At 42.0% G+C, this 20,072-nt stretch overlaps 1 protein-coding gene across 2 annotated transcripts in view; it reads left to right on the top strand.

The window, feature by feature from the left end:
• MGAT5 (alpha-1,6-mannosylglycoprotein 6-beta-N-acetylglucosaminyltransferase) overlaps positions 1 to 20,072 on the top strand; it is a 599,358-nt gene that overhangs the window by 321,414 nt on the left and 257,872 nt on the right. For both annotated transcript variants that reach the window (XM_069224676.1, XM_069224675.1), the window contains exon 8: positions 13,146 to 13,315. In XM_069224676.1, coding sequence (XP_069080777.1) covers positions 13,146 to 13,315 — 170 coding nt within the window. The remainder of the gene's footprint in view (positions 1 to 13,145; positions 13,316 to 20,072) is intronic.

Below are 20,072 nucleotides of genomic sequence, written 5' to 3'. Positions count from 1 at the left end.
ACAAAATATACGTTGCTTGGTATACCTTCCACTTTGTGCAAGTTCTTTGAAAACTTGAACAATCTAGACAACAGCCTCCTAAGGTTTAAGGAGATAAATTACTGCTCATCGATAAGCCTGACTGCTGTGTCTCACCAACAGGAGGAAAGAAATATTGAAAATGTTTAGAGCCACACACTACAATCCTGGAAGGTGTAATATTACGCATTAGTCAACCACCAAAAAGCTTTTCCCTGTTGACAGAGACCCCTATTTCCAGTCAGCACTCACTCTTCTACTTCTACCAGGCAGAATGTCTTCCTTTGTTTTTTGAATGAATGTGGCCTATTGACCTCAGTGATGTGGAGGAGAGGATATCTATATATTAGACTGGATTCTGTTCTTACCAGTATATGTGAGCCTTCGAACTGGTGCCATGGACCATAAAACAAGCAAGTAAGATGACCCCCTACCTTTATTTAGGTAGCAAAAGGCACTCGTAATTGGGTGCAGGCGGCCCATCACATCTTTAGGCCTCTGTGCTGCTGAACCTGCTGTGCTACTAATGAAGGCTACACCCTAGGTAACACTGTCATGGATTCCTATCTGTGAATAGACAGTCTTATTTTCAGATATGTTTCCTATCTTACGCTACCCTTTTTATTAGAATTCAAACAATTGAAACATGTTCTATCATCTGAGAACAGTGTCTCTCACATGCAGATACCTCACTTTTTCTCAGCGTCCTAAACTCACCCATCAGCTCCCTCATTCTTTATTTCTGTTATTTTTGTTTTTTTCTCTTTCTTAATTGCGTGCTTTCTTTTGTTTCTGATGTATTTCTAAAAAAAAATAGTAAAAAAATACATACATATATGGTGGCTTTCTGTCGGGCCTTTTAACGCATAGGTCTGTTAAAATCCCATTCACATTCTTCTTTTGATCCACACGGCATATAGCATGTGGCAGTGGATCAGCCCACTTCATCCATTGACTGTTTTGAACTGCGAATGGCAACTTTTTGCCTGATCACTTGTGCACAGCCGGCTGAAAAGGAGTGAACTTTATTGCCTGAGTTGATATGCCTTGGCTGCGCTAGTCCTTTATTTTTAGATTTTTTTTGTATGCTTGCCAATTTTGTTTTGTTTGTGCTTGCAAATAAATAAACAAACTGCACTCTTGCCAATGCCGGTCCTATTGTCTTGTTATTTGATAGGGGAGGCCGTTTAGTCAGTTGTGCACTCATAGTAACGCATACTAAAGGAAAAAACGTCAGGGGCCCAAAGTATTTGTTGGGAGCCCCTGCCAGCACTGCTAAGTGTCGCACTTGCCAGATACCAGGGCTGCCTCATTTTCATTCCTCCTCGCGCGTCCTTTTCCACCAGCCTACACTGCTCTCTTTACCTCACTCTTGCAGGTTCTTTTTCATTCCTGCTCCCCATACCTCTTCGTAACAACGTTCTCATTTTTTTCGTTCTCTATTTTGTACCCTTTTTCTCACTTATTGTGAGACATAGTATGATGGTGAAAAGTAGTCCTGGTGCCCCACACCTGCAGCTACCCTCCCACGCACAAGTGCGGTGGCGTGCCTCACGCGCGAGCAGTGACTGCTGCAGTTTGCTGGTCCTGGAGCTTCGCAGCCAGGGTCCGGGTGCGCTTCACGGTGCTGACGTGCGCAGGTCTGAAAGGTTGCTAACGTCCTTTACTTCATATGAATGTAACACAGTACACCAGCTGCAGGGGGCGGGAAATTAGTGCTGACATATACCAGCGTTGAATGGGTCAGGTGGCACGTGAGCGCTTGGTGTAGACGTGTGACCTTATCACACAGTTAGAGGCACACGTAATGCTTCCCCGCCATTTGTTGCCAATTACTGTCATAGGCATCTGACTTTTCTGCCTCGGTGTCTTTTGTCGTTTCTATTCCGAGCATCGGCAACAGCCACCTCCGTCAGTGTTCTGTGGTGGGTGATTGGTGATGTAGGTCGCTCGGGGTTGCTAGAGTCCAGCAGCTGTGTAGCAGCAAACCAAAATCACTGGATTTTTTTAGGACGTCTCCACAAAAATGTACATGCTTAATGTCTTCTTTGTTTTTATGTTGTATATTATTGTTAAGCTATTTTCAGGGCAGAAGAGCGGCCATCCCATGCTACAACTATACTGGCAATACTGTTCTTTGGGTCCAGTGGCGTAGCGTGGGGGGTGCAGGGGGGGCCGGCCGCACCGGGCGCAACATCTGGGGGGGCGCAAATTACTTGCCTTGCCCCGCACTCGCAGCTCTTAGGGGGCGCAAATTACTTGCCTTGCCCCGGTTGCTGACAACCCACGCTACGCCACTGTTTGGGTCACATGTGGTACCAGCAGTGAATACTTGTATGACCTCATGAGAAGTGCAAGTGTCTGTTAAGAACTGCAGAGCCAACCATAACTGTTTTTTCCACTGGAAATCACAACGTCATCAAGTGAAGTTTAATTTTTGGTGGGGTTTTGTTATAATGTAGTTGAGTAATTGTCTGCAGTGTTGAAGCACTCTTGCTGTCTGTGCCTGTTGTAAATGGCCTGCCACCGTCAGACCTTACGTCCAGTTTCCCTGTCCCCAGTGTCAGCACTACGTGCTGCTGTGCTTGGCAGGAACACCCAGCACACAACCGTGCTCCTCCCAGAAGACACTGGACATGCCTTTCTACCAGCACTGCACACCAGTCCACTGCACTCAGAAGCCCCAGTGTAGCGACTTAGGCCTCTCATTGAGGGCTTTGGGTCTAGTGTATACTTTTTAGCCATGTCTTGTGCTTAGTCTCTCTGGGGCTGTGCCACAAGGAGAGTTTATCTTCCAATGTGTGGCCCTTGCCCAGTCTCCTTATGCTCTGAGGTAGTGGGTACTGATTTTACTCCTTATCAGTAGGCTTAGGTCACTGGGTAGACCTTTTCGACATGTGGTGTCACCATTCCTAGTGCGCTCAGAGCCCACTTTGCTCTGCAGTTCACTATAGATTCCGTAGAGAAGGTGAGGCTCCGAGGGTTACGCTGTGGTGATCATGCTCTCGATTCAGAGCCCTTAGGACAAGACCTTTATATTTGACAATGCCCTTCAGACTGGGAGCAAGTCCACAACCTTGTGCCATGCTCTGTTCACAAACCCAATGCAAGATACGCCTAAAAGTTCTCTTTAATTTTTCTCAAATACCACTAACCAAATGTATACCAGGCGAGACTGGAAACTAAGTTTGATCAAATGCTGTTTTCAGATCCTATCAGAGTCTTAATGGGAAATATAGCATTCATAACCTGCTATAGTTCTTAACGAAACCGTAACTACAGAGTTCCTATGCTCAGATTTATAATAAAAGTATATACGTGTATATTAAGTTTGTTTCCGTTTTTTAAAAGAGAAATCAGGTTTGAATGTTATTTGTTATCTTGCATTACTTTTCCTGCCGTTAGTTCCCTGCTTGTGTTTCCATATTCCACTTTCCTCTAAAATACTCCTGACATTCTTTTGACGTTCTCTCTTCAGTCTTGATGTGATCTTTCTCTGAGCTTCCACAATATTCAAGAAGTCTGACGCACAAATGCAAATTCGTTTCTTGAAAGAAACCTTGGCTGGCCTTTAGTACACTGGCTCAGTGAACAATATCTTGCTTTAAGGAGATTTGTGAGGTATGTGTTTAATAACCTGCCAAACAGCACTCAGACAGTTAAACTAAGATAGATAAAGGGATACAAATGGTTGAAGTAATTATTACATGGGGCTCACACAAAGAAATCAAGACCTTCCCATAAGAAAGCTTTGGAAAACGACCTTCAATTTCATCTTGTGTTAAATGTGAAAATATGAAGGAAAAGAACACATATCCTCCAAGAGATTGATCAGAGCAAAGTAACTTAGTTGGTCTGAGTGAACACCATTTTATTCTAAAAGGTGGTGATTGCCATGAACTTAAACTTGGAACTCTGTGACTTTTTTTAGAAATAAAATATTTACTCTTGTGTTGAGACCTGAAGGATGAGTCTGATATAGTTAGATTAGATAAATATCTGGTCCCAGAATAGCACCAAATGTTGCACAAAAATGACTGGAATAAATGGATAGGTTGTACCTACCAACATCATGTCTTTTTTTGTGTGAGTTTGCACATTCGTGAAAAACTTTACAGCAGGGCCAGGGGCAAAGCGCATAATTTTGTAACAAGTTCTAGTAGCAGTACTACTGTGAAGCAGATCCTTCAGCTATTCAGGACTTACTACTAAAACTCCCCATTGTTTATTCAATTACAAAGTTGTACCCACATCTCAGCCTCCTGTTCTTTGAAAAAATGCCCAGTTGAAGGTCTTCCAAGCAAGTAACACCTCGCCTGACCCCTACATACCTTTGAGACTTAAGGGTGAAGATCCACAGTTGCAAGTGGGATTCATCAGCTGGACCTTACCCCACCCTCCCTCCCCTATAGCTTTGTGGATCAACATGACATTGGCATCATCATCCCTGAAGTCAAGTACTAGAGTCTGAAATTCAAACACAGCAGGGAGTAGCACTATCCAATGGTTTCTGTCAAGAAAATAAGAATTCTTCCGTGCAACAGACAGGGAAGTCATATCTCTATTTTCGTTCCAGGTAGATTATCGACTTGGAATGTTACAAGCAGTGTGGTTTAAAGGATAAGCCAGGCACCATTGGTCGTGAGATATAACCAGGGCCAGTTTAGTTCCCTGGCTTCCTCCTCCTAGTTTTTAAGGAAAGAGGTATACGTATTGACATTGTTAACATGCTTTGGTTCGTTAAAATTATACATGCATCAAATATCCAACATGTGGAATCATTTTCTTTGCAGTACATAGCGCACCACTGCCTTCCAGCTTAATCCCTGACTCTCACCGACTTTCTTACTGCAAATCTCCTTTTAGCTGGGATTTTTTCTTTAGCCTCCTGAGAGACATGGTTCTGTTGTGTCTCAATGGCTTCCCTTCTGTATTAGGAAATATGCTACAGATCTGTGTAATCCTAGATGCACCACTTGGCAGGCTCCAGATGACGCCTCCCTCCCATCCTGAATATTCTGTGGCCAGCTCTTGAAATTGCAACTGGGGAGCAGGGTAAAGTCTAGGTGTGAATTGAAGGTGAATCTAGAAATAAATATGTACATCATTCGAGTGCACTGTGGCGGATCTCATGCAGAATATATTTCATATCTCATAACTGCTATAAGAATAGATGATCTCTGTAATCTAGCAGCTGGGTTTTTTGACCCAGGTTTTCTGTACACTGCACAATTAGTTTTGATAGCATATTCAAATCAAACGCTCCAATTTATGTTCCAGATGAAACTTTTATTTTCAGGTGATATGTCCGTCGCCGAGGCTGTTAGGAAAACATGCAGTCTACACCAACTGGTTTATACCTTCGTTTGTAGTAGATTCACACATTTTACATACATTTTAAACAATTAAGGGATCTCTGGAAATCTCCGATATTTGCAGCTTTCTGGGTGTATACACTTGTGCAAGCGTTTACACGTGTTGAATTCGCATTGTGTAATTGTAAATTTGTGTGAATGCCTCGCAAAAATGCACTTGGGCATGCAATTATTTCTTTTTCTTTAGTTTAAATATGCTTTATTAAAGAAAAAAAAAGAGTACAATAACAAATGGGATGATCCAGAAGTATATATGACTATAGTATAAGGAAGGAAAATATACATTAGCTACATAACATGCTATTATTTCTCACTATGAATTGTGTGGGTGTTCCTCTTCCAAATCCCATCCTGCTGGAGTTCACTTATTTTTGCCAGGCATTTACATTGAGGAATGACCCTTCCTTGTGATGAAGAGCAGGTTTACTCCAACATAAAAACCAATCCATACTGGTATAAAATGGCATGTGAGTAAAGCAATGCATTCATGTGCCTTCACGTTTTTGAATTACAAATTTAAATTTTCACCTATAAATTCCGTGAAGCATTCACCAAAGTTAAACAATCCAAGATAGCTTCCATAACGTTTTAAATGCTTATGTCCTTTACGCTTGCATACTGTAACTGTACTCTTTGCAACTGCAGACGGGGGCATGCAAACGGACACCACACCCTACCCTCACCCAGGGCTGGCTTTCACGCTGGTGGTGCCCAGTGCGACAGTGATTGTAGGTGCCCCCCAATGACCACCTCTGTCATGGATTCCCTCACTACCAACCACTATTTAACAGAGCCTCTCAAGTCGCCATAGCCACTCTCTCTCAGATGCATTTAATTAGTGTTATAGCATCACTCGTACCAGTGTGGGATAGGGTGTCATAGCACAGAGACAACCAATCCTACATGTGTAAATCAGTGTATAGGAAATGTACGGCAAGGTGTAGGACTTGCAGGTCATCCATACTGGTAGGCAGTATAGTTTAAGAGTGCTTGTTCTGGAGAAGCACAAACTCAGAATTCGAAATGTAACACAATGGTTGGGGGTTCTCCTTAATAATAAGAATTGATTCCTCCCCTAATTAACCCTTTTTGCATCATTAAGATAATGAAAGACTGGGGAAAATCATAATGCTGTAATCTATACCTTGCTGTTTGCATGCAGCTCTTTGAAAACAGTTAATAGCTTACTGTTCTATATTAGGATTTTAACTTATAAACTGCTGGTAACAAAAGGATCTATCTAACAAAAGCAGTAACACTCTGACCCTTTTCCATTATATGCACTTGGTGATCTGCAAGTTACACGTTCTTTGCAGCAGGCATAGTAACCCTTACATTAGGATAGAGTCAAAACTCTAATCTCTCTCCAGAAAGAACATTAATCAGTGAGTTATCTTGACATTTTTATTGCTGCCTGGAAATAGCTGGAGGCAGGGAACACCTGCAGCAGGTAATTTTAAATCGTAATACACTTGCAAACAGGGCGCCCCACCCGAAGTCAGCACCCGGTGCAGTGGCACCGGTCACACCACCCCAGAGCCGGCCCTGCCCTCAACTATCTTAGTATAATTAGAAGCATTGCTGTTTGAAAGTAAAAAAGCTTGTCAAATAAATAGTGCATTCATGACTGAGCCTGTTTAGCATGCTGCAGCCATTGCAGAGCTAAGAAATACCACAAGTCAAAATCAAATGGTAATGTAGGAAGAGCATTAGGGATAGGTGATTCACCTCACAATGATTAGGCAGTATGCTTCACTATTGTTCCATTTCATGAGACATTCTCAATTCTCATTTTTAGATTAGATTACTTAAGCCTTTACAAATACCTTGATCCAAATCAATGCTTTTTCCATTAAAAGTCCCTGAAAAACTATAGATTTGTCAACTTTAGGGTAATTACGAAAATCATTGTTTATTGGTCTGTATCCAGTCTTTGTTCAGGCCACAGCATGGGTAACGGGGTAGAGGCCTCACTGATGGTGATGCGGACAGTATTGTGGTCTGCAAAAATAATATGTATCTGTTGCTGACTCATTAGACCATGCAAATTGCCTTGTCTAGTTATCAGGGTAACAAGGTTACGCCTTGCGACGACCATCTGCTTTGATTCACTTCTATTAGTCAGTCCCAGTCTGTGGTTCTAGGGACTCAAGCCTTAACTTCTGTTTTGTATATGTGGCTTTCTGTGGTTCTCGCTCTCCTCTTTGATATTTATTCTGTACAGAGAACAACATTCAAAGTTAATTATTGGAACAGGACTAGAATGTCAGACGTATGCCGGTTCCTTAAAGCTATATTTAGCAGCTTGTTTTCGCTTCAATCATTATTAACAATTGCTGACTGCCTCTACCTTACAGAAAAATTTAATAGGCAAAACTGGTTTCAGCTCAGTGCCTCTAATCCAGAGCATTGCACACTTATGCCATCTCGGAGTAGTCGCAGCCATATGCAGATCAGCCATGATCCTCCTCCAGTAGGAACAGTTCAGCCAATTCGGAACACTAGCAACCTAAGACTGGTTTCACTCTAGTTGGGGCTCTTCGGTCAGGTGTAGCTTCGATCTAGTGGCACAGTGAGCACAAGACGCAGCTCTCTGCATACTGGTTGGACATTGGGGTGGACAAGGAAGTAAAAAAAGTGTTGGGCGGTATGCTTGTATAAACATCAAATACTGGTAATTACTCAGGGCTGCAGTCTAATTGAAACTAGAGATCATCATTTTAGGAAACTAAATCAGATTCTGTATGACTCAGTATTTCGATCCAGTCTCTTTTTTTCGTTCTTATAAACAAGGTCCATCTAAATATAACGTTCAGGTGAAGGAAGAAGTTACTACCTTGATGGATTGCAGGATAGTGACATATCTATGAGATGCTAAGCATGGACTACGTTAACAACAGTTTATATTTATCTTTTTAGATTACAGAGAGCCTCCTTGTCATTCCCAAAGAAGATTAAGGATTTGTAGTTGACTCTGTTATTAACGTAGGGCTGGATTATTGCACTCATCTAAGTGGGGAATTTCCAAGAAATGATCACAAAACCTTTTCCAAGCCGCATTAGTTTGGAGAGCAGAGACAGAGTACCTTGGAAGTTGGGCAACAGTATCACCTTCCATAGAAACGTGCAGTAGCTCTACATTAATGAAATAACAAAACCAAATTTCTCCTTGGATATTCACTCTATAATCACACATTCATTGCACAAACTCAGACTTGAAACTCTCAGCATCCCAATAATACTCGCATCGGTAACACAACGATATCAGGATTACATGCTCCTAGATAATGGGTATAAAAACATTTAATTTAATCAGACTGTGAATTTTGTTAACAAAGTGACACAAATATAGTTCAAATAGTTCAAATATACATTAAAAACCAATCCTCGCATTCAGCCCCACAAACCTATGTCAAACATTTTTTTCTTTTAAAACCTAACATGGAACAACCATAAAAATGGGAGAGACACCTATGACTGGTCACAATAGTCTCTTTCAGTTCTACTGTTCCGGTCGATTGTTATACATGATACTTGACATTTGTATAAGAGTCACCATTAATTGTAACATTCTACTGAACGGATTCAGTATCTCATATACATTGATGCGTTTCAGCAGACTTCACACATTTTCGCCACCACCTTCTTCAGGACAAGAACATATTCTCCTGCATAGGCATTAAAAGCATTTGTTAAAATAGATAACATAAAACAGATAATATAAAAAATATATCACCGTTACCAAGATCGAATACAATGTATAAATACTTCACCCATACCCTGCCCCATACTGTAGTGGTACTGTTCTTCTCTCTGTCACGCCATATGCTACAACCAGTCTTGCTCTCCTCACTGAGGCACTTCATCTTTCCTAATTCACCCATAACTGAGCCACATAATCATGCATCATCCTCCATATCGACTCTTCCAAGCCACAAGTATACATTCTTTCAAACAGGCTCATCACATCCTCGTGAATTCACTCATTCAGTCGATGATATACCCACTCACCAATCGATATGCTTATGAATCCCGTGCTCCGTTCCCTTATTGTGAGGGGCCCTCTCTCTGTTACTGCTCTACATTAATGAAAAACACGTACTGGCAAAGCCAACGAACCTGGTCTCAATAGGCCTGTAATTTTGTTTACTTTCTTTGCAAGCAAATACATGTATTTTTTATTACCAGTTTAAAAGTAGAAAAACGTAAAACGTGCAATTCAAAAGTGGTGTACATGTGTTTACAATAAATTTAAATAACCAATAATGCATTGTGAGAATAAGTTAAAAACACATCAAATGAAAGCAGCGATTGCTCCACCAACCTTGGCCTGATGTCAACACTATTTTAGGCAGAAGTGCATATGCGCACAGGTAAAATACCATTGCTCACAGTGAAGTCAGACAATGGCTGAAGTGAGCTGACCTACTGCCCTCGCTGGCTGGAGTGGGTGGAACCGAATGTGAATGATACATGAACAGACCAACGGGATAAAAAAAGGGCTGAAAGAAATCCCCTCCATTTACATATATATGCATTTTTATTATCTGTCTGGTGAAACATGAGGCTGGAGAAACTGGTAAGGCTGTTTGTAGAATACTTAAAAGTCAAAGTAGTCTGCCTGGCCTTTAATTCCATAGTGGATTTGGGTTCCGTTTATTTTGGGAGATAGGATGACTTCACATCTTCCAGGTTAATTCTGGTGACTGTTATTTAGTGATGAGTTTTATTTTGTGCCAACACACCGTCTTTCTTCCACAATTGGAGCAAGGCAAACATAATTGCACAGTTTGTAACAAACTGCAATTAATGATAATGGAGATGTGGAATGTATTAAGTCAACAAGTTACATATTTGTTTTGAGGTCTGTTTGCCAGTATTATGGAGAAGGTTGCTAGTAGTGGGACAATGAGGGGAACTTCTTGAGTTTGGAGTAGCTCACATAAATCAGTAATATGTCATGTGTGATCATCTTTTCTATGCCTGTGGCTCCACAGTTAATTTAGTTTCTGAAGAAAGGGTAATTTGGTTTTAGGTTACTAGAAGGCAGGAGAGTTGAAAAGCCCTGGGCCTTGTCCTTGCAGGAATCTGGCCCCATTTCTCAGTCATTCTAACTCTGACTGTTCTATGGTATTTCCATTTGTTTAAACATAGATTGTTATATGGTGTGTAGAGTGTAGGCCAGTGTTTCCAAGGTTATAATCCGATTTTTGGTAGGTCACAAAAGTCTAGCAATAAATACAAATGCTTTTATATTCTGTATTTATCTTGTCACGTTTTCTGCAGACAGAGGTCAAACGTCGGACTGTGTCTTCTGACAAAGTGCTGTTTTTTAATAGGTGGATTGATGTTTTCTTTTTCTGACTGCATAGAGAGGAGTTTGTAAAGTAAAGTGGATTATGTGACAATGTTGCTGAGGTACAGATATCTGAAAGAAAAGACTGTAGGGTGTCAATTTTGTGACACACAAAATGTAAATACCTGTAAATAAACTGTACACATTCAGTAGTTAGGAAAGCAAAATTAAGCTCATTTTTTTATTTCTGACGTTATGGAATCAAAGATTTTAATAAGGTCAAAACAAAACCAAGACACTTTGTTTGGTGCTTCTGTGCTACCTGGTTTTATGAGTAAAAATGTATGTCTATACAAATTTAGTGGCCATTTCAATGGAATTGTGCTGTCTATAAATGACAGTGTGCTACCACACGATGATTTAGTTACATTAAAAAAGCATCCTCCTCGTGTCCATTAAAGCTAAGTCGGTTGTGAAAGTGTGTCTTGCTAAAAAGTGGATTGTGGTTCTAGAAAGTTGTGTCCTTGTTGCTTTCTCAATTAGTTTTTTTGCATAGGTGTGTGATGTTCAAGTGCTAGTAGTCTAACGTGACCATGAACAGTGAGATAGTTTGGTCTTCTCTGTTTTCTGTTTAGAGGTGTTAGAGAACCTTGACTAAAACCATTGGTTGAGTCTTGTTCCTTTTACGAACAATTAAACTTGTGACTGATAAGTCTGAATTGAATATTACTCTTTTTCTTTTTGGCTAGATGAGGTCTTGAGAAGGGGGTTGTGTTCCTCTCTCTTCCATACTACAATGCCATTCTGCTCAAGTTAGGCATGCAAAGCTCAAGTTAGGCATGCAAAGCTTTTCCGCTTGAAGTGATAGATATGGTCTAGCTCTTGTGTGAGGTTTGTGTGGGTCCTGTTTTGATCTTCCAAGCAGTAGTGAATTTCTGTGTCATTTCAGTACTTCTGGAATAGGGGGAGAGTGCTGAGTTTGATGACTTGAGCAGCATTTACATACATATTAAAGAGAAACTGCAGTGAATCTTTCCAGCTGGTTGATAGGGGGAACCCTATTTTACTTACGTGGCTGTGATAGTGCCTGAACTGTAAGTCTGAGTCGCAGGTTGTGCCTATGATACTTAGCAGTATAAGTTATTATTAGTAGGATGATGCGGTGTGTCATTTGAAGGAGATAAGGGCACATGAATGCAGTACGTACTGCTGTAGATTGTAAACCAATCCTTGTGAAGCAGGTATAGAGCAGTGGAAGGATGCATCAATGAACCAATAATTAGTGTGAATATCACTGTTTAAAACGTGGGATTTGTGTGATAACTTAAATATGGAAAGTCCACTCATCTGATTGTAGAGGGACCCTACTCTCTGGAAGAAGTGTTAATAACTGCATTTTAGAGGCCGTCTGTGCCCTCGCTGGACATCAGGGGCCGCATTATGTGTAGGGTGTATTGTTACTCTCTGTACCATGGTGTATTTTGCGCAGCCGGGACAGTGCAGCGTATCACTATGAAAGTGCTGGAAAGTGCTAACTCACGCCTGGGCTGTAAACAGCTCGTGAAAGGTGGCTCTCTGTTTCAATCTGCTGGTCTGCATTTTAAAGAGGATCAAAGATCCCCTGCTGGTGTGTGCAGTGAGTGACTGTACCTGCGTGCAGGGTGGTACCAAGGGCGTCCCTGAGCCCCCCTTGATCCTGTCCCAAGCAGTGCCCTCAGTGGCGTGCACTGCACAGTCAATGCGCTCTTTGTCTGCGTCTGTACAATGCAAAGGCAAAGTGTTTCCGCATATGGGGGACGTCCACTCCTGATCGCATTGGTGCAAAATGTACGCTGGCGAGGTCCGTAAAATAAAATGGACTATACAGGAATCTGCATGCCTTGCTATAAAAGCAAAGTGTCCCAGGATGGGGGTTGGAGGGGGGGGGGAGGGGGTGCGGGGATGGAGGGGATGGATGCCCTCAGAGCATTTTTTGTAATACTACACCGGTGGTTTTGTAATTGAAGTCAGGTGGGCAGATTTATGAAAAGTGATTAAAATCAAACCTACTCTTGTGTGATAGTTGTTTAAAGTGAAAAGGGTGAACACATCGGAAATCTCTCATGTGAATAAAAAATTCTTCCGAGTTACAAAATCCAGAATTAAATGCATTTTGAATGTGTGATTACTGAAAGGCTCCATGTCACCAGGGGCAGCGGATTTAGTCCAGTATTGAGGTCTACAAGCCATGCAGAGCTGTTAGCTCAGCACCATATGTTGATTTGAAGTGACCCCTGATTACAATTTTGAGAATACTTTTCGTTGTAAATGAAATTCCATGACTGGAAAGCGGTGTTGCTGAAAACATGAGGTAACTCTAAAATCAAGGAGCCTAAATTAAAAGCAAACATTTGCCGTTATCGCGTGTAGTCCTGTCCGTTCCGCCTCATGTCTGTTTTTTGTGGTTTCTTCTGCAGATACTCGTCCACCTGGGTCTCTTAACGAAGGAATCGGGATTCAAGATCGCCGAGAACGCGTTCAGCGGCGGCCCGCTCGGTGAATTAGTCCAGTGGAGTGATTTAATTACATCCCTCTACCTACTGGGCCACGACATACGGATTTCGGCTTCCCTCGCTGAGCTGAAGGAGTAAGAAGATTACTTTCCATTTTAGATGTGAAACACAAGGAGGCGCGCTTGTAAGCCCGCCGAAGCCTCCATTATCGTTTAATTTGTTGAAAAAAAAGAAAGTCAGAGTGATAATTCACTAAAAAGGGGATAAGTAGATTTATTTTATGAGCTAAATATACACACGCGCTAACCAGGGTAATGTGTTTCATTGTGTCGGCAGGCTCCAGAGACTTCCTAAATGAACACATGACACGATTCTGTATAAGCAGCTTATTCCGCACATTTACAGGTGCCTGAGACATCTGAAGAGACGCATTATCGAGCCTTCCTTTAATTCCCTGTCTCCTGACACAGTTTAAATCGTACTGGCTTTTTTAAAATCTTGCTTCGAACACATAACTTGATTTTCTAGGGATTAATAGCTCTGAAAGATCCAGCTCGTATTTTCAGTGAACAGTTGGGCGATTTATCCCGACTGTCTTTCAGTTTTGAAAACGCCCGTTGTAAACAAAAAAGTCTGTTCGTCTGTTTAGACGGTAACTGACACAGAAGTACCCTAATGTTTTGATTGCAAGCCAAATGTGTTGAATGTTTTGATTTAAACGTGTAGATTTTGATCTATCCCACATAGATATATTTTAGATAAACACATAATGTAAAGTATCCATGGTTGAAGTGCCAGTTGACCAGTGGTTTTTAGTCATAGCCTTTGCTTTATTGGAGACTGTGGCCCAATATACGTTTCAGCATCTTCTCTGCCAAGTTGAATGTCCACCCTCCTTGTTTAGAACCGGGGAGACCTTCATTACATCGACGGCGGATGCTACGCAGCCGGCATATACCTCTGACGTAAGGGGCGTCAGAGGTTATTCCATTTTAACCCCCCCCCCCCCTATTTTGTGTAGGCAAAAAAATGTCAAGTTTTCACTGTCCGTCTCTGCCGGATGGTATGGGGCAATAAAAACTAGAAAATTACCCTGTGCCATGAGAGAAAACACCCAGGGCTAGAGGATCGTTGCTTTTGTGAAAAAAAAAAAAAAAAAAAAAAGTTTGCCGGACGGAGTCGTCAATTATGTTGACAGAGGAGTCAATCAAACTTTCAGCATATTGACAGGAATCACTGTACAGCGGATCCTGCTAGTTAAGTGATGTCCGCTGGGCTGGTTACATCCCTACATTTGGCAGGTGGAGTACCCTTGGAATGGCAGTAGTAAAGTACTCTGCCACGCCAACGTTACATACTCTATCTGGCGAACTCTAAATAAGCTCCTCTATATTTGTGTACAGTGGCTACGAAAGGAGCAAATTGACTTTGATTGCTATCTTGACAACCTTGGGTATTTGTTTTGCACTCTACCATTAAGGAATGTTCAAACTTTTTTCCTGCCAGACTGAGGTTTAGACAAAATGCTAAGTGGTATGATCTGTGTGACTGGTAGGTGCAGTGAATTCACTCTTGGTGTGTTTGCCTCCACCCTGACAGATCATGGAATGCTGCATTTAGGACTGTATTGCAGTGGTTTAGTTCAGCACATCCTGTACTGTTAGAGCAGGGGAACTGGAGTGAACTTCATCAGGTTTCAGTTCTACTTGCATTGGCATTTGCATGCTACAGTTCTAGTTAGCAGGATGCACTGCCGTCAGGATTAGGGTGCACTTGTAGGGCTGCATGTTAAGAGTGCTGAGAAAGCAAGGTTCTGTGTACTGAAGGAGTGAGGGGCTTGGCACAGGTGTGTGTGGGTCTGCCACCTGCAGTTGGAAAAGGAAGGGTTCTGCCCGCCTTGTGGATTAGAAGTCCCTCCTTACTTGATGGGAGATTAATATGTGTGCCCAGGGTTAAGGGTAATATCATGGATATCTACCGCCAGCTGTGTGATCTGTATTTGATTGAAACCACTTGTGATGCACCCTTACTTTAAACGGAGTACCTTTGGTGGCTTGCTGAAATCTACAGCACAGCACAGTAGCGAGGCACTGTACACTCACTTCTTAGGTCGGTTACCTGCTGGCAGCAGTCAGTTTCCTCACCTTAAAGAAGCACCTCCTACAACTCTTGAGTGTTGGCCATCCTTCCTCACTAATGACACAACACTCCCATCTCTCTCTCCTGTAATGCCCCACTTTTTAGAGGATTAGCCAGGATCGAGAAAGTCTATCACAGCATGGGGGATACATATGCCTAGCAAAAAACAGAAAACAGAAGGAGCGTGTCCACATACAAATTCAATCACCCTAAATGTCTTTTAAAGCACATTATTGTAAGTCAGCACACCATTACACTACCAGCAGAAGAAATCTGGAAAACGTTCATTCAAAATTCCTATCAGGTTACTCCTTCTAATGTATGCAAACTTCATCACCTTTCCCACAAACTGTTTAAATCCTTGCTGTGTAGCTTCTTCGCATTAAAGAAGGAGCATGTTTGCAAACATTAAAAATAAAAATAGAACTTCTGGTGCACAATTCAACACATCAAAAAGCTGTTCGATTTTTGTTGCAAAAAATATTAGCATCAGTTTAATAAGTCTTTTTTTTATTTATAAAAAGGTGCAAAAGCTGAGAATGCGTAGGAACATGCAGAATGATACTAACTTTTCTATAATTACCACAGGAGTGTAAAAAATAAACATGTTGCCATAAATTTCTCCTTTCTGCGTGTGGCTGTATAGCTGCTTTAATCATTCCTCATGACCTGTCATTACCCTCAGCTGCTGGCAGCGGGCATTGTTGAGTTTTAACTTAACGGTAAGAATACTTAAATGCAATGTTTAAATACGTCTAGAGATATTTAAACATTCCCATCGTTATAAAATAATTGTGAAAAATTCGGAGGGGGGGCCATTGATTTTTATTTTTCAACTGGGGGAGTGCAGCATAACAAAGTTTGGAGACCACTGCTCTAAAGATTAAAAAAAAAATTGCTTCCATTCTGCCACCCATCCACCACCAACCTTTGTTACTTATTCCCCTCTCCACCTGAATAACCAGATTTAGACATTTTGAATTACTTTAATCCCTTGATTATTTAATTTCGATTCTCACTCTGGATTGTAAATTACAGTGGTGTTGCCTGCTGCAAGGAAAAACAAATTACTTCAGCGGTTCTAACAATCAGTGTATTGTTGAGAAGAATAATCACATTGCCCACCTCGTGTTCAATCTGTACTTTTACTTTTTGTGTGATGTCTAGTTGAGCTTTTAATAATATTCTTTCAGGATTTCAACCCAACAGACTAAAGTTCTGTATTTTTTCTGTTGACTGTTTAGCACCAACAAACAGAAGTAAAGTTGTCGCTAGGCTACTACGTTTTTAATAGAGGGAAATAGGAAATAGTGAATACCCATAAATTTCAGGTTCTTTTGACGGGCAGTAAGGACAACTTAAAAAATAAATTTGGACCTATTGATAGATCTATGGAGAGAGTGTGGGCATTTGATCATATTGGTTTGTGTTTCTGGTAACGAGAGACCATATTATCAGGGCTTTTAGTGGGATGAAAAAACTGGGGGCTCTAAAAGGGGTGTGGTATCCTGTTAAAGGGGTGTGGCTGACCCAGTTAGGGATGTGGCCCTAAAATGGGAACTGCTATAGTAATGCAAAAAAAAAAAAAAATCATGAGACATCACTCAGCAAAGCTTAATAAAATAACAAAAATGTTTACATTTACAAATGGTTTACATTACTTAGAAGTCTATTAGAGGATTTCCCAAAATCCTTGAAGATAGCCATTGTGTCCATTTTGCTGAGTTTTCTCACAACATTTTTAATCAGCAGACCTTCTTCCTTTTGCTGACCAACTCTTCACATACAGCGTTGAGTCAAATGTTTCAAGTGGAGGACCATTGAGATTTACCCATAAGCATGAACAATTAGTATCTACAAGAACAGAGGCCCTTGTTGGAGTAAAAGTCAAGTTCTTGCGCTGAAACCTCGTAGTCTGCATTACTTGCTGGCAGGGTTCTCATGCAAGCAGCTATTTTTTTTTAAATGCTTCAGGGTTTTTTTTTTTTCCACCAAAATCTTTCAACAGTCTAAAGGCTTGGATAATCTGTCTTGCTGGCAGCTGAAACTCTGAACACAGCGCCTGAATTTATGTTTCACTATAAAGAATACATTAATCTAAAGCAGCCAAGATTCCTGCATCTAGTGCACTGAAGCTGGTTTTAAATTATTTCTCAGAGTCTGGGCCTCACCATTTATTGATGTTTACAGACAGACTTTGATAACATTTCCTTTGATTAAGTGCAACAGAGTTACATCTTCCCTGGAAAAGAGGAATATTCTTGAATTTGCCCTCTTCAACTGCTCTCTGAGCTGCAGAAGCAACCTCGTCTGATGAGTTTTTCATTTGCTGTACATATATGTACTCGAATGTATGTCGGAACAACGCATGCCGGAATAACACATGCCTGAACAACGAGGTCGGAACAACGACCTCGTTGTTACCACTAATGCCTTTACCACGAATGCCTTAACAACGATTTTTCGTTGTAAAGGCATTCCTGGTAAAGGCATTAATGATAGGCATGCATTGTTCCAGCATGCGCATCCCCTGGCCCCCCACCACTAAAAATTACCACAATCCCCTCACCCCTCCCCTTAAACCACACAAACCCCCACCTCGTCCCTAAAATTACTGCAACCCCCACCCTACCCCCAAAACCAAAAACAACCCCAACCCCCACCCCATCCCTGAAACCTAAAGTACCCCAACCCCCACCCCTAAAACCCCCCCACCCCACCCACACCGCCCCTAAACTTACCCGACCCCCCCAACCCACCCCTAAAACCACCCCAAACCCCACCCTATCCCTAAAACCTAAGCTACCCCAGCCCCCACCCCTAAAACCACCACAACACCCCGCCCCTAAAACTAAAAATACCCCGACCCCACACCCCTGCCACGAAAACTAAAACCCCGCCCCTCACCCCGCCCCTAAAACTAAAACCTCAACCCCCCACCCCACCCCTAAAACTAAAAATACCCGACCACCCACCCCCGCACCAAAACTGCCTGACGCCCCCTCCCCTAAAACGAAAACCCCAACCCCGCCCCTAAAACTAAAACCCCAACCGCTCCATCACTGCCTTCCACTAAAACTAAAAATACCCCGTCCCCCGTCCCTAAAACTAAGACCCACCGCCCCTAAAACTAAAAATACCCGACCCCCCCACCTCTGCCCCTAAAACTAAAACCCCAACCCCCCACTCCCACAACACCCCTAAAACTAAAACCCCAACCCCCCACCCCTCGCCCCTAAAACTAAAAAATACCCCGACCCCCCACCCCGCCCCTAAAACTAAAACCTCAACCCTTCACCCCGCCCAGCCCCTAAAACTAATACCCCAACCCCCCACCCAGCCCCTAAAACTAAAAATACCCGACCCCCCACCCCGCCCCACTACCTGACTTGTTGCGTCGTCCTCCTCAGCCGACTCCCTTGTTTGTGCTTTAACCACGCATGTGCGTTGTTCAGCACATGCGAGGTTAAGGCACAAAACAACACAGTTGTGGTTAACGAAAGCGTAGTTCCGCTTTCATTGCCCACGACTTCGTTGTTACGGAGTCGACCTTCAGGGCGTTTCCCTATATACTCGTATGACCAAAAGTCTGTGGGCGGTAACAGTTGTAATGTCCATCCTCTGCAAAGAGAGTGATAGGTATTTGAGTTCCTGTAGTGCATCACACAAAACCCCCAAATCTCTAATAATAGAAAAGGATGTAAGTTTCTTCAAGAGACCTTTATACTCCAATCTCTTATGGATCTAAATGTGTCTCTGGAAGCATCCTCAAAATGCTCATACAAGGCAGGAAAGCTGTTCCAGGCAACTTTCGCAGATCTGTAACTGGATGCTACCCATCTACTGTCAAGCATTTTGCCACTCTTCGTTAGCTGTACACACAGCTCATTAGTTGCCAGCTTTAACTCTCAGGTTTTTTGGTGACATGCTGTAAATGACATATAATGAGTCCATGAAGATTTTGAAGTGATTGTCCCCCATAACTTTATCAACTGTATCTGCCACAACAAGTTCTAGTCTTTGAGCCAGACAGTGCCATGTCAGTACAAGATTTGGAAATTCCGATTTCAACAATGCTGCTCTTGCCCTTTATTTCCCCAACATCACTGCTGCTCCAATGGAAAAAAATACTACAATCAAGATAGCATATAACAGAGTTTTAGTGATTTTTACTTTGTCAAAATACGTTAGGAAAGCTTTCTGTGCATAAAGGGCATTTGTTTCTGCCAGCTCCAGAAGACCGAAATGGATTGGCACTTGGGTGCTTTCATTTTTTTAAAAATGCCACAAAGGTAGATGATTAAGGTAGACACATTGCTAATATTTGTGCCCTTATCAATAAATATTGTGATCTTTGGTTTGTGTTGTCTGACATAACAGACCAACTTGTGTTGCATTTCTAGTGCAATGTGTTTGATTATTTCCGTTTCTGTCACGTTACTGTGCAACACTCAGCCCGTTGCATTGCCATTTGTTGTCTAAAGGAGTATTAAAACAGGGTGATCTGTGAATGGGGGGATCTTTTTTTGCCAAGTAGTGGCATTATAAAATACCCTGCATGTGCTCTCCAGAAGTGTGACACTGCATTCTTGTACTGTCACTGACAATGCATTGTTCTGCTTAGCTTTAAGAATGTCTTCAGCTACCAAGGGAGCAGTACTTGCCTTATGCTCCATAATCATCTTCCTGAGCTGTTTCTGCCTGACATCTTTTCCCTCACCGGAAGGACCAACCTTGCTGTCCACCCACTCT

Source organism: Pleurodeles waltl, chromosome 3_1 (genome assembly GCF_031143425.1).
Source record: "Pleurodeles waltl isolate 20211129_DDA chromosome 3_1, aPleWal1.hap1.20221129, whole genome shotgun sequence".
In the NCBI taxonomy this organism is placed as follows: Eukaryota; Metazoa; Chordata; class Amphibia; order Caudata; family Salamandridae; genus Pleurodeles; species Pleurodeles waltl.
The sequence above is the reverse complement of the archived record's forward strand: the minus strand, read 5'-3'. Positions and strand labels throughout refer to the sequence as shown.